The sequence below is a fragment of the Jaculus jaculus genome, chromosome 7, assembly GCF_020740685.1.
Source record: "Jaculus jaculus isolate mJacJac1 chromosome 7, mJacJac1.mat.Y.cur, whole genome shotgun sequence".
Taxonomy (NCBI): Eukaryota; Metazoa; Chordata; class Mammalia; order Rodentia; family Dipodidae; genus Jaculus; species Jaculus jaculus.
Window position 1 is genome coordinate 65,194,967 of NC_059108.1, and position 14,830 is coordinate 65,209,796.

Consider the following 14,830-nt stretch of genomic DNA (forward strand, 5'->3'; position numbering starts at 1 on the left):
TGTGTATTGTGAAAAAAAAAAATTGTTTCAATCAGTCTGTATCATCCTAAAAAACCTTTGTCAAGTTCAGGAAGTCAGAAATATTAGGTGATATATCATGCCAGATTGTATAAGTCTATAGAGGCAGAAAACATATTGGTAGTTACTAGGGGATGGAGTTTGCAAAATGTGCAGTCACTATGTAAGAACTATGTGAGTTCCTTTTCAAGTAATAAAATATTTTAGAATTTTGTGATGGTCAATATTATGACTATATTAAATGTTATTGAATTTTAGGCATTAAAGAGGTTAATCTTAAATCTTTACTTCAGTTTGATTCTTTTTTATTTTTATTCATTTATTTGAGAGTGACAGACAGAGAGAGAAAAAGGCAGAGAGAGAGGAGAGTGGGTGCGCCAGGGCTTCCAGCCACTGCAAACGAACTCCAGACATGTGCAACCCCTTGTGCATCTGGCTAACCTGGGCCCTGGGGAATCGAGCCTTGAACCGGGGTCCTTAGGCTTCACAGGCAAGCGCTTAACTGCTAAGTCATCTCTCCAGCTCCAGTTCGATTCTTAGCTATTAGGAAAATGTTCGCATAAAAAAAATAGCATTATAATTGCAGCACAGGCCTCTTCGAATGACGTTAATAATCTGTAAAAGGCCTGTTAATTTTCTCTATTTTTTCATTGTGAAGCATTGACATTAGTTTAGGTATTTTATGCATGTAACAGTTATAGAAAGAAAAGTGAGCTTGTTCATTAGTTGATACCTTTTGTGTTATTTCAGGCTCTTTTTGGTTGTTCGAGGTAGCGTTTCACTTTAGCTCAGGCTGACCTGGAATTCACTATGTAGTCTCAGGGTAGCCTTGAGTTCATGGCAATCCTCTACCTCTGCCTCCCAAGTGCTGGGATTAAAGGTGTGCATCACCACGCCCAGCTTTATTTCAAGTTTTTAAATAATCATCATACTTTATTAGATCCCCTGTCTGCATTATAAAAGTATTCTGGAGAAATTTTAGAAACAGTGTTAATATTTTCTTTTGCTCTAGCTTTGATGTCATTTCAAGTTGAAAGTAGTTGTAACACTTTATTAGATCCCCTGTCCTTTTTTTTTGTTGTTGCTGTTTTGTTTTTTGGTTTTTCGAGGTAGGGTCTCACTTTTGTCCTGGCTGACCTGCAATTAACTATGTAGTCTCAGGGTGGCTTTGAACTCATGGCAATCCTCTTATTTCTGCGTTCCGACTGCTAGGATTAAAGGCGTGCATCACCACGTCCAGCCCCGTTTCTATTATATAAATAATAAAAGTGTCCAAAGGAAAGTTTAGAAACAATATTAAAATAAATGATTTTTGCTCTGTCATTTTAGTTTTGATTGTGACAGGCTTATTTTATTAGATACTTTGTTACACTTAGTTGTAATCTAATATCCCTTTTTAAAAATCTTTGAGAGAGAGTGAGAATAAGAGATGCGGCTGAGAAAGGGGGAGGAGAGAATGAATGAGAATGGTTGCCCCAGGGCCTGTAGTCACTGCAAACAAATTCCATAGACATGTGCCATTTTGTACATCTGGTTTAACATGGGTACTGGGGAATCAAACTCGAGTCCTTGGGCTTTGCAGGCAAACACCTTAACCACTGAGCCATCTTTCTAGCCTCTAAATGTCTTTTTAACAAAATTAAAATTTTTTTTTTAATTTTAGAGAAAATCGGTGTGCCAGGGCCTCAGCCACTATAATTGATCTCTACTTTTAATGTCTGGCTTGCGTGGGATCTGGAGAGTGGAACATGGGTCCTTAAGCTTCTCAGGCAAGCACGTTAACTGCTAAGCCATCTCTCCAGTCCCCTAACATATCATTTCATCATTTGCAAGAAGAGAGAGAGAGAGAATGGGCAAACCAGGATCTGTTGCTACTGCAATAGACCTTAGATATATGCACCACTTTGTGCATCCAGATTTACATGGGTACCATCAGACTCTAGACGCCAAAATACCTTTTGAAAATTACAGTGAATATGTCCTAGTGGTATAACTGTTCCTTTGTGCAAAGAGTTTATGAACATGTACTATAGAAGATGTACTAATGACGTATTTTTCTTTCATTCTAGTCATTTTGTATTTCAAGTAAATGACTTACATTTTATATTACAAGCAGCTAAAATGAGTTTATGTGCTGGGCATGTGGACGTACACCTTTAATCCCAGCATTTGGGAGGCAGAGGTAGTAGGATCACCATGGGTTCGAGGCTACCCTGAGACTATGTAGTGAATTCCAGTTTAGCTTGGTCTAGAGAGAGACCCTACCTGGAAAAAACAAAAATGGGAGGGGAAAAAAAGCTTATGTAACTTCTGTGTCATTTTTTTTTTTTCACTATTGCTTTTGAGATGTATTCATTTAATATTTGTCTTTCAGGTTCACAGAACTTTATATAGAAGAATTGGAAAGTAAAGAAGACTTACATATTCTTATTGTGGATTATCTGAAAGGATTGAGTATTAATAAGAACACGGTACAAGGAATCATAAAGTAAGTTCTCTTTAGGTTGTATATTTTTCCTCTGAACATCTGAATGTATTACATACAGACACATATGTTTGGTTCATTTTTTTTTCCTTTTTGCTTCTAAATGGAAAAATTTGCTTTAATGTTAGAACCTTACATGAATTCCCTCAAGTTTTCCTAAAGAAACAGTCTATAAATAAAGCTTAAAACACTGCCTATGAGAATATGTTATCATTTAGAAGCTGTAGCATAAATTAAAAACAAAAACAAAAACCTGAGCTGGGCCTGGTAGTGCATGCCTGTAATACTGGGAGTTTAAGGCCAGCCTGGGCTACAGAGTGACACCCTACTATGAGAGAGTGGGAGAGACGGAGAAGGAAAACACAAACAAAATTCTGGGTGTCCTCATGGAGTTCTGATGCTGAGGTGATAATGGCCAGTACATAAGGACTTGTAATTATTATTATTTTTTTAAGTATTTTATTTTTATTTATTTGAGAGAGGAAGAGAGAGATAGGTAGAAAGAAAAAGAATGGCCACGCCAGGGCTTCCAGCCACTGCAAACAAACAACAGATACATGTACCACCTTGTGCCTCTGGCTTACCTGAGTCCTGGGGAATCAAACTGAGATCCTTTGCCTTTGCAGGCAAGCGTCTTAACCACTAAGCTATCTCTCCAGTCCAGGACTTGAACAAAAATGAGCAGAGTCCTATTATATTTTTCTAAAATTTATTTATTTCAGAGAGAAAGTGAAAGTGGGCACTCAAAGGCCTTCTGCTGCTACATACAAACTTACTAAACATTCATGTGCCACATTGTGCACCTAGCTTTACGTACTGAGGACTTGGACACGGGGAGTTAGGCTTTGTGCACAAGCACATTTTAACCACTAAGCCATCTCTCTAGTCCCCAGAGTCCTATTTTAATTAAATGTGTTAAACTTGTTTAAAGAAAAGACTATCTTAAAAGCCAGGCTTGGTGGTGTACACCTTTAGTCCCAGGACTTGGGAGGCAAAGGTAGGAGGATTGCTAAGAGTTTGAGACCACCCTGAGAGTACAATTGTGAGTTCCAGGTCAGTCTGTGCTAGAGTGAGGCCCTACTTCAAAAAAACCGAAAGAAAAAAAATAAATGGACTATCTTATAAAAGAATATTTGGACGAAACCCATTTGGTCAGGAGCTTTGGTTTCATCTGTGATACACATTTGTTTACATTTCATTCTGTAATTAATCATGAACTGTACAATTTTGAAGCCTGAAAATTTTGTTTCAGTCTGAAATTTCTGTTTTGTGAAGTATAATAGTAATGATACATACCAGTTGTCATCATGTCTTTCTGTAACAGAAGTGTAACAGTAACCATCCTTTCAAAACCTGTAATTTCTCTGTGTATGGTGTCATTACCATTGTAGATTAAACAAGAATTTTATTTGTCTTAAGTTAATGTCAACTCTAAAACACTGGGTCTGGAAAAAATATCTTCCTTCTAAGGACCTATGTCATGTTATTTTTTCTTAACAGACACAAGTTTCTCATTTATCTACATTGATATCTTTTAAATAAATTTATTTACTTATTTGCAAGTGCGCGCGCGCGCGCGCACACACACACACACACACACACACACACACACACACACACACACACAGGAATAAGCTCCAGATACATGCAGTACTTTGTACATCTGGCTTATGTTGGTACTGGGAATTGAACTCAGCTTTGCAGGCAAGTGCCTTAACTACAGCCCTCCATTGATACCTTTTTAGAAAAAATATTTAAGAATAACAGCTTTATTATTAAGAAAATAAAGATGAGTATTGTATCTTAGGTTACTATCTTTGTTTTTTGAAAGACTGAACTCCTTTCTGTTCATCTTCTTTTTTTTTTAAATTATTATTAATTTATTTATTTGAGAGCGACAGACACAGAGAGAAAGACAGATAGAGAGAGAGAGAGAGAGAGAGAGAATGGGCGCGCCAGGGCTTCCAGCCTCTGCAAACGAACTCCAGATGCGTGCGCCCCCTTGTGCATCTGGCTAACGTGGGACCTGGGGAACCGAGCCTCGAACTGGGGTCCTTAGGCTTCACAGGCAAGCGCTTAACCGCTAAGCCATCTCTCCAGCCCTCTGTTCATCTTCTTTACTCATCAGATACTAAGTTTAGGATACAAGACCATCTATATGCATATTGTTTTTGCCTCAGATTCGGCTTGATTCAAGCTGTAGTTGAGCAAAGACAATGGGTTTAATTTTCCTAAGTGATTCCTGGCCTTCAGTCAAGACAGTGTATCTTTGAGCTAACATATTGCTTGTAAGAGAACCACTTTAAACTCTTTCCATTAAGCTTTACTCTAGGTAGATCAGTGGGCATCTTAGGAACAGTGGTTTATCATCACATTTAGGACAACCTTGTCCTGGGTCAATCCCGAGGTAAGTAGAAGTGGAAGTAGAATATGGAGTCATTATTTGTATGTAATAGCCCCTAAGACTTTTTTTTTCATCTTGAATTTACTGATTTCCCAAAGATTTTCATTATATTTACATAGATTTGAAAAAGACTTGGGTGTCTCAATGCATTCTCTAGGAAGTTATTTATAAGCATGACCATTACAGCAAAATAAAATTCATTAGTACAATTGTCTCAACTTCATTCTCTTTGTAGCTTCTACACTGCTTTGCGGAAAGAGTCTGGGACCAGATTGGTTGATGGGACCGGCCATAGACCTCACTATAGCCTTCGGACCCTCTGTAGGGCCTTGCGGTTTGCAGCATCCAATCCGTGTGGCAACATCCAGCGTTCACTCTATGAGGTCTTTGTAGCATATTTGGCTGAGAAGCTGAGTGGATGGGCTAACTTTGGGAAGGAGGGAATGGAGATACATAGGTCAGATTTGCCAGTATTTCCCTGTCAGATTAGTCCTGAACATTTCATACCAGAGCTTCCATGCCCTATTACTCTTACTTTATCATATTTACAAGTTGTTTTTGAAAGTGACACACCTAAAGGTTGAATTTTATGCTCCGAAGGAGGAGCACTTTATGTTACACATATCTGTGTTTCTCTCTAGGGCTTTTGTTTGGGTTTCTTGACACAGCTTGACAGGGCATCACACCCAGTAGTTCAGAAGCTTATTTGTCAACATATTATCTCTGGCAATGTCAAAAGCCTACTGAAACAGGTATGTTCATTCACTTTTTTGGGGGCTATTTATAGAGAAAAAAATTAATTTCTTGCAAAAAAATATTTTTTTGGTATGTCTTAGATGATAAAAGTTATAGCTGATTTTGCTATGGAGATTTAAATTTTATAAGTAGCCCTTTCCAGCTAAAATGTGTATATTTTATTATAAATTCATATTCTAGTGTATTGATTTATGAAGTTAAGATTAATGATAAATATGTATTATATAATTGATATAAGAATATTATGTTGCTTTTTCTTTTTCTTTTTATTTATTTATTTGAGAGCGACAGAGAACGAGGCAGAGAGAGAGAGAGAATGGGCGCACCAGGTCTTCCAGCCACTGCAGACGAATTCCAGATGTGTGCGCCCCCTTGTGCACATGACTAATGTGGGTCCTGGGGAATTGAGCCTCGAACCCGGGTCGTTAGGCTTCACAGGCAAGCGCTTAACCGCTAAGCCATCTCTCCAGCCCTATGTTGCTTTTTCTTTGAAAAGTAGCTCAGGGACCTTATGCATGGTGGCAATCACTTTGCCCCTCCTACTGCCCTAGCTTTTAGTAGCTTTTTTTTTTTAAAGTAGGGTTTCACTCTAGCTCAGGCTGACCTGGAATTCACTATTTAGTCTCAGGGTGGCCTTGAATTTATGGTGATCCTCCTACCTCCGCCTCCCAAGTGCTGGGATTAAAGATGTGCATGAACACACCCGGCCTTTATTAGCTTTTTGTTTGTTTGTTTTGAGGTAGGGTCTCAGTCTGTTGCAGCCTGACCTGGAATTCACTATGGAATCTCAGGGTGGCCTTGAACTCACAGGGATGGCACTGAGCATAGCAAAGAAATACTCCAAGTGCTGGGATTAAAGGCGCCTGCCACCAAGCCCGCCATATTAGCCTATTTTTGTTAGCTTACCTATCTTGACTTCAAGACACACACACACACACACACACACACACACACACACACACACACACAGAGTAAAAACAATTATTTGGGAGAGAGAAAGAGGCGGGGGGAGAGGGGAAGAGAATGGGCACACCAGGGCCTCCAGCCATTGCAAACAAACTCCAGGCACGTGCCCCCTTATGCATCTTGCTTACACGGGTCCTGGAGAATAGAACTGGAGTCATTTGGCTTTGCAGGCAAACACCTTAACCGTTAAGCCATTTCTCCATTCCCCTTCCTTCCTTCCTTCCTTCCTTCCTTCCTTCCTTCCTTCCTTCCTTCCTTCCTTCCTTCCTTCCTTCCTTCCTTCCTTCCTTCCTTTCTTTCTTTCTTTCTTCTTTTTTCTTTCTTTCTTTCTTTCTTTCTTTTTTTTTTTTGCTGTTTTGTTTTTTGAGGTAGGGTCTCACTGCCCAGGCTAACTTGGAATTCACTGTGTATTTTCAGGGTTGCCTCGAACTCACACCAATCCTCCTACCATTGCATCCTAAATGCTGGAATTAAAGCCATGTGCCATCTTGCCTGTCTTGAATATAATTTTGTTGTTGTAACTGTGATCATTGTAACATTCTTTCTAAGAGCAATGGAGTATTTCACAGTTTATTGGCATAGTAGGTTATCAACACAATTTCCTTTTGGATGATAGTTTAGGTTTTTCAGTGCGGTGGGCAGATTGGTGGATGGATAGAGGGTTCTGTTAAGAGTACAGAAAAACAAAGAGAGTGATTTGGTGTGCCAGGGCCTCTAGCCACTACAGAAGAACATAGTTTTGAACAGTTTGATCTGTGAAAAAGGCAGTGTATTCAATTCAACCTAGTAACACTATTGGAAAGATTTTGCCATCATCCATGTTACCCTTAAGCAAATAATGTCTTTGCAAGGTCAATTTTGTATCGTCTATATAATCTAGAGTATAATGTTACTGGTGGCTTTTCCCTCACAACTTTAAGGGACCCATTTTGAGGAATATGATATATATGAGATACATATTTTTTTAAAAAATATTTTATTCTTATTTATTTATTTGAGAGAAAGAAATAATGGAAATGCCAGGGCCTCTAGCCACTGCAGACAAACTCCAGATACATGTGCCACTTTGTGTATCTGGCTTATGTGGGTCCTTTGGCTTTGTAGGCAAGCGCCTTAAACTGCCAAGCCACCTCTCCAGCCTGATAATATATTTGGCTTTTCAAGGTCAGGTCTTCCAGGCTGACCTGGAATTCACTATGTAGCCTCAGGGTGGTCTTGAACTCAGGGCAGTCCTCCTACTTTTGCCACCTGAGTGCTGGGATTAAAAGCGTGCACTAACATGCTTTGCTTTGCTCTGTTCTTTCTTTTCTTTTTGAGGTAGGGTCACATTCTAGCTCAGGCTGACCTGTAATTCACTGTGTAGTCTCAGGATGGCCTTGAACTCACAGTGATGCACCTACCTTTACCTCTTGAGTCCTGGAATTAAGGACATGCACCAATACACCTGGCATGAGATATATATTTTTGATAAAAATATTTAATAGGAATAAGTATAGTTTTTTTTTTTTTCCTGAGGTAGGGTCTCACTGTAGCTCAGGCTGGCCTCGAACTCACAGCAGTCGTCCTACCTCTGGCTCCTGAGTGCTGGGATTAAAGGCGTGCACCACCACACCTGATTGAGATATATATATGGGAAATAAAAAGGGTTTATTTTGGCTTACAGACTCAAGAGGAAGCTCCATGATGGCATGGAAAATGATGGCACAAGTAGAGGGTGGCCATCACCCCCTGGCCAATATAAGGTGGACAATAGCAACAAGAGAATGTGCCAAACACTGGCAAGGTGACACTGGTTATAACACCCATAAGCCCTCCCCCAACAATACACTGCCTCCAGGAGGCGTTAATTCCCAAATCTCCATCAGCTGTGAACCTAGCATTCAGAACACCTAAGTTTATGGGGGATACCTGAATCAAACCACCACATTCAGCCCCTGGACCCCCATAAACTGATAGCCATCCATGACATAAAATGCAATGCATTCAGTCCATCTTTTAAAGTCCCCATAGTTTTTATCAATCCCAGTAATTCCTACAGTCTAAGGCTCTTTCACTGAGCCATAATACCAAAAAAAAAGCCCCCTGAAACCCATAATGGCACAGAATAAATATTCACACTGAGAAAGATGGCACTGAGCATAGCAAAGAAATACTCAACCAATATAAGATCTAAGCAGTGCAGACATCAAACTCTGTAGCTCCAAGTCCAACAACTCTAGTCAATGACATATCTCCAACTCCCTTTAATTCTAACCAGCAACAAGTCTCTGGCATTCCAATTCTACACCTCCAGCTAGGCTACTCACAGTCCTGGAAAACTTTATCTTGGACCGGCAGCTTTTCTTAACAGCCATCTTGTGGTCCCGGCATCTCCACTGGGTCTTTACTGCAACCCACGGTTTATCTTCATGGCTCCATTGGGTCTCCATGCAGGCATCTAGCAAACCTGCTTCACACTAGCCATAGCATTTCCAAAACACAAGACTGTGTTGCAAATTCACTGACCGTCTCCTGCATTTCCCATACTCCATAATGCCAGGTAGGGTACCAGTTTGTTAATCCAGCAGGGAATAAAGCAGGCTTTGAAGAACAAGACACTCCTTGAGCACGCAGGCCTCTTCAAAAGAGTCTACATTCATTCTGTTGCCCCAGTGCAGGTCAGCTGGCCCAATCTCAAAGGTTGTAATTTCTCATATAACTGCAGCTGAGCAGGCAGAAGTTTCAGCCCAAAGATTTCATTTCTGTGCCATAGCCCTCTGCTCACACCAGTCCATTTCTACACCATGCAACCCTGCACAATTTCTCAAGACATGAGCATAAGAGCAAGCCTCTCACATAAACTGCTTCTAATCCATTCCAGGGAAAGCTCTTTCTTACCCTCATAAGCCAAACCTCACAGTCCTTAGTGCTTACTGCAGTCAGGTGTTTCAACTCTGACCAGAATAGTCCATCAAGCTGTACTTACAGCACTGCAAGGCATGAGATATATTTTTGATAAAAATATTTAATAGGAATAAGTATTTTCATGGTTGAGAGAACTGAATCATACATTATGTGAGAAATTATTTTAATTGTATTCTTTTCCCTTAAATCTTCCTACCATCCAATTTTAAAATTAGAACTAAAATAACATTTTGTTCTTATTCCTCCTCATAATTTTATGCTTATTAGGTTTTAAGTTGAATTCGCCCAGCACAGAGCAGCACTCTGAGTAACTACTTTGCTACTTTTCTCCCTCTGAAAGAATTTCTGCATTGTCATATGGCTGTGGATGGATCATTTTTCATTGTTTTCTTTCTTACAGCCTATTCCAGAACCCAAAGGTGGCCGGCTTATCCAGGTTGAAGGCTACTGGATTTCAGTAGGAGACAAGGAGCCTACAATAGATGAGACATATGTCCTGACACCTTCTGTTAAGCTAAACCTGAGAGATATAGTTCGAGTGGTCTCTGCAGGGTATATATGGGGTTTTTATTCATGCTCCTGGGGAAGTTTCTGCAAAAATAGGCATAGTTGATATTCTAGCCTACTTTCCTGAACTTTGAAAGATTTTCATTGGTACTCACTGGTTAAGTGATTTACTCTCTAAAATTAGTACTGTGGCTTTTCTTTTTGCACAAAGAATTGTTTCTAGTTGCACCTTTTTGGGAGCTATTGTAGTCACATGTAAGATTCCTTTTTTGTAAAAAAAAAAAAAAACTTAAAAAAATTTTTTGTTGTTGTTTATTTATTTATTTGAGAGCAACAGACAGAGAGAGAAAGAGGCAGACAGAGAGAGAGAATGGGCACGCCAGGGCCTCCAGCCACTGCATACGAACTCCAGACGTGTGCGCCCTCTTGTGCATTTGGCTAACGTGGGTCCTGGGGAATTGAGCCTTGAACTGGGGTCCTTAGGCTTCACAGGCAAGCACATAACTGCTAAGCCATCTCTCCAGCCAAAAAATAACTTTTTATTAGTAATTTCCTTAAATTAAAGTTGCTTTAGTTTAGTCTGGTAATGCATGTGTTATTCATAATTAGGTGAGTTGATGATCAATTCATTTATATATATATATTTTCCTCAGTCGGGTCTTACTGTAGTCCAGGCTAACCTGGAATTCACTGTATAATCTCAGGGTGGTCTTCCTCCCTCTGCCTCTGAGTGCTGGAATTAAAGTTGTGTGCCACCACCCCTGGCCGCCTTTCTTTTTTTTTAAAACCATGTAATACTGGAGAGCTTGTAATTATTCTGCTTAGTGTTTTTTGAGGAATAGTTTTTTTAAATACTTTTATTTATTAGAGAGAGGATGGGCTTGCTAGGGCCTCTAGCCACTGTAAACCAACTCCAGACACATGTGCCATCTTGTGCTTCTGGCTTATACGGGTATCAGGGAATTGAACCTGGGTTGTTAAGCTTCCTAGGCAAGCACCTTAACTGATAAGCCATATCTCTTCAGCCCGGGGAACTACCAATCCTATCAAGGCATAAATATCTGAAGGTGCTGTCTCTCTCTTTCTTTCTCCTCAAGGTAGGGTCTTGCTCTAGCCCAGGATGACCAGGAATTAGTCTCAGGCTGGCCTAGAACTCACAGAGATCCTCCTACCTCACTCTCCCAAGTGCTATGATTAAAGGTGTACACCACCACACTTTGCAGTGTTGTTGTTTTGTTTTGTTTTATTTTTATATATTTATTTGAGAACCACAGACAGAAAGAGAAAGGCAGATAGAGAGAATGGGTGCTCCAGGGCCTCCAGCCACTGCAAATGAACTCCAGACACATGAGATCCCTTGTGCATCTGGCTAACATGGGTCCTGGAGAATCATTTACTAGGGTCCTTAGGCTTCACAGGCAAGTGCTTAACCACTAAGCCATCTATCTCTCCAGCACAGAAGTGCTTTTTCAAGATAATGTTCATGATATAGTCACTTAAAAAAAAAAACAACTAATCAATTCTAGCCTTTGTGTATTGCCTTTTCTTTCTTTTTCTTCTTTGTTTGTATTTGTATGTTCCTGTGTGTGGGTACATGTGAGGGTCAATGTTGGTGCTTATTTATTGTCTTCTTTTTTTTTTTTTTTCGAGACAGGGTCTCACTCTATCTAGCTCAGGCTGACCTGGAATTCACTGTGTAGTCTCAGGGTGGCCTTGAACTCGGGGGTGATCCACCTACCTCTGCCTCTCCAGTGCTGGGACTTAAAGGCGTGTGCCACCACTGCCCTGCTATTGTCTTCTTTTTAAAAGCACTTATTTTCAAGCAGAGATGTAGAGAATGGGCACACTGGGGCCTCTTGTTCCTGCAAATGAACTCCAGATGTACGTGCCACTTCCATGCATATGCTGGAATACTGGAGAATATACCTTGTTGTTTGAGACAAGGTCTCACTAAACCAGGAGCTTACTAATTGGGGTAGGTTAGCTAGCCAGGAATCACAGAGATCCTTTTGTCTCTGCCCTGCTAGCACTGGGGTTACAGGTGCGTGCTACCATACCCAGCTTTTTACATGGGAAATGGGGACCAAGCTCAGGTTTTCATGCTTGCACAAGAACAATATCAACTGAGACATCTCCCCAGCCCCCCTTATTGTTTATTCATTTATTTATACATACAGAGAGATGAGAGAGAGAATAGACATGCCATGGTCTCTAGGAACTGCAAATGTCTCCAGATGTGTGTGCCACATTGTGCATCTGACTTTATGTGGTTACTCGGGAGTTGAACTCAGATCCTTAGGCTTTGTATGCAAGTGCCTTACCCCTTCACCTCTCTCCAGCCTCCCCTCCTCCTCCTTTTTAAATTGCTTTATTGCCTCATCTTTTACAGAACCCATCCAGTGTTGATTCAGGGAGAAACATCAGTTGGTAAAACAAGTCTGATCCATTGGCTGGCTGCAGCTACTGGCAACCACTGTGTGCGTATCAACAATCATGAACACACAGATATTCAGGAATACATTGGTTGCTATACATCTGGCTCCTCAGGGAAGCTTGTCTTTAAAGAAGGTAATGCTAATACCTCATTGTATGGATGTATAAGACCCATTATTTAATACTTGTCATGTTTTGGTAATTGAGGAGCCTGTACTGTCACTGTAATGGCTGCTTTTCTTTGCTCAGAACAGCAAATAGTTAAGGGATTATGCCTAGCAGGCTAGCTATTGTTGTATCCCACTAATCTTTTGAGCTACATAGAACCTAGGCCAGATTTTGTATAGGGGAAGTGAATTGCTATTTAATTGCCTAGAGAATCAAACAGTGGTGTAAACAGAGAGGAGATTTAAATGAAATTAGAATGCTGGGGTAAAAAATAAGCATGTTGGAAAAGGGTATTTGTTAGCCCTGTCTTCCTTGTGGGTAAGAAAAGTTATTGATTGAGTTGAGAATGTTTTTCCTTGGTGTACAGCCTAGCTGCAAAGATTAATTTTCCAGAAATTAAATAATATTCTAGGATTTGTTTTACATACACATTTTAAGACATTGTTGTAATTTATATACTCATGCAATTTAAAAAAATTTTTTATTAACAACTTCCATGATTATAAAAAATATCACATGGTGATACACCCCCCTACCCCCATCTCAGTCAGTCTCTCTTTTACTTTTGATTTCATGATCTTTTCTTCCTATTATGATGGTCTTGTGTAGGCAGTGTCAGGCACTATGAGGTCATGGATATCCAGGCCATTTTATGTCTGGAGGGAGCACGTTGTAAGGGGTCCTACCCTTCCTTTGGCTCTTACATTCTTTCCGCCACCTCTTCCGCAATGGACCCTGAGCCTTGGAGGGTGTGATTGAGATGTTACTCAGTACTCCAATCACTTCTTTCCAGCACTATGATACCTTCTGAGTTGTCCCAAGGTCACTGCCATCTGAAAAGAGAAGATTCTCTATCCAAAGTGAGACTAGTGTTAATATAAGCGTATAAATATTAAGAGAAGTGCTTACTGGGCAATTTGATAAGCATAGTATATACATTTTTCCAGACATTAGCAGATGTTACACCCCTAGGGCTTATGACTACCCCTGTTTTATGTTTTCAGTATCAGGGATGTATTCCCCCCCCATGGAGTGGGCCTCCAGTCCAATTGGAGGGCAGTTGGTTTCCACCATGACAGATGTGCCACTATTGCACCCGTTGGCTCATTTGGCCTGGCTGGCCAATTATCAGGCTTTCATGCTCCTTTTTTAAATTGTAATTTTTTAAAAATTTATTTATTTATTTATTTATTTTGAGGTAGAGTCTCTCTCTATTTCAGGCTGACCCGGAATTCACTCTAGTCTCAGGGCGATCCTCCTACCCCTGCCTCCCAAGTGCTGGATTTAAAGACGTGCACCACTATGCTTGGCTCATGTTAATTCTTAGGTGTTCATTTCCTCTTAGGTGTTCTTATTGATGCTATGAGAAAAGGCTACTGGATTGTCTTAGATGAATTAAATTTGGCCCCTACGGATGTGTTAGAGGCACTGAACAGACTGTTGGATGATAACCGTGAACTGCTTGTAACAGAAACACAAGAAGTTGTTAAAGCACACCCTCGGTTCATGCTCTTCGCTACCCAGAATCCTCCAGGGCTTTATGGAGGCCGAAAGGTGTGTAATATTTGCTCCCATCTCCTGTTCCTCTTTATTTTTGTGGTGAACAATAGAGGTTCTTAATTTGGAAGTTTGACAAAAATCATCTTGATACTATTTTTTTTTCCCCTGTACAGGTGCTTTCTAGAGCCTTCAGGAACCGCTTTGTGGAATTGCACTTTGATGAATTGCCCAGTACTGAGTTGGAAATAATCTTGCACAAGCGATGCAGTTTACCTCCCTCTTACTGCAGTAAATTGGTTAAAGTCATGTTGGACCTTCAGGTATTTTTCTTACTTGTGACTGAACTTAGATGGAATGTGGTGATTAGCTTTAGTGATGAAAACTTTATAATAGGTAGAAATAAGTTTACCCATTTATATTTATAGAGAAGGATCTTGGTTTGCTTGCTTTTATGTTTTTGGGGAGGTCTTGCTTCTCAAATACTTTTTGTTAGCAGCTAATTTTGGTGTATTCTAGGGGTTAGGGGCTAAGCCTACAGTCTTGTGCATATTAGGCTGTACTACTACTGAGTGGACATATTTCTAGCCATGATTATTGGTTCTATTTTGTAAATCAACACTTTAAAAAAAATTTAAAGGCAAGTTCTTACTCTAACCTATGCTGATCTAGAATTTACTCTGTAGCCCAGC

The 14,830-nt window shown here is 40.1% G+C and overlaps 1 protein-coding gene across 4 annotated transcripts in view; it reads left to right on the forward strand.

Annotated features, from left to right (window-relative positions):
• Window positions 1-14,830, forward strand: part of Mdn1 (midasin AAA ATPase 1) — a 229,453-nt gene that overhangs the window by 86,728 nt on the left and 127,895 nt on the right. For all 4 annotated transcript variants that reach the window (XM_045154108.1, XM_045154109.1, XM_045154110.1 and 1 more), the window contains exons 20-26: window positions 2,393-2,506; window positions 5,143-5,290; window positions 5,549-5,659; window positions 9,934-10,085; window positions 12,430-12,608; window positions 13,987-14,195; window positions 14,315-14,461. In XM_045154108.1, coding sequence (XP_045010043.1) covers window positions 2,393-2,506; window positions 5,143-5,290; window positions 5,549-5,659; window positions 9,934-10,085; window positions 12,430-12,608; window positions 13,987-14,195; window positions 14,315-14,461 — 1,060 coding nt within the window. The remainder of the gene's footprint in view (window positions 1-2,392; window positions 2,507-5,142; window positions 5,291-5,548; window positions 5,660-9,933; window positions 10,086-12,429; window positions 12,609-13,986; window positions 14,196-14,314; window positions 14,462-14,830) is intronic.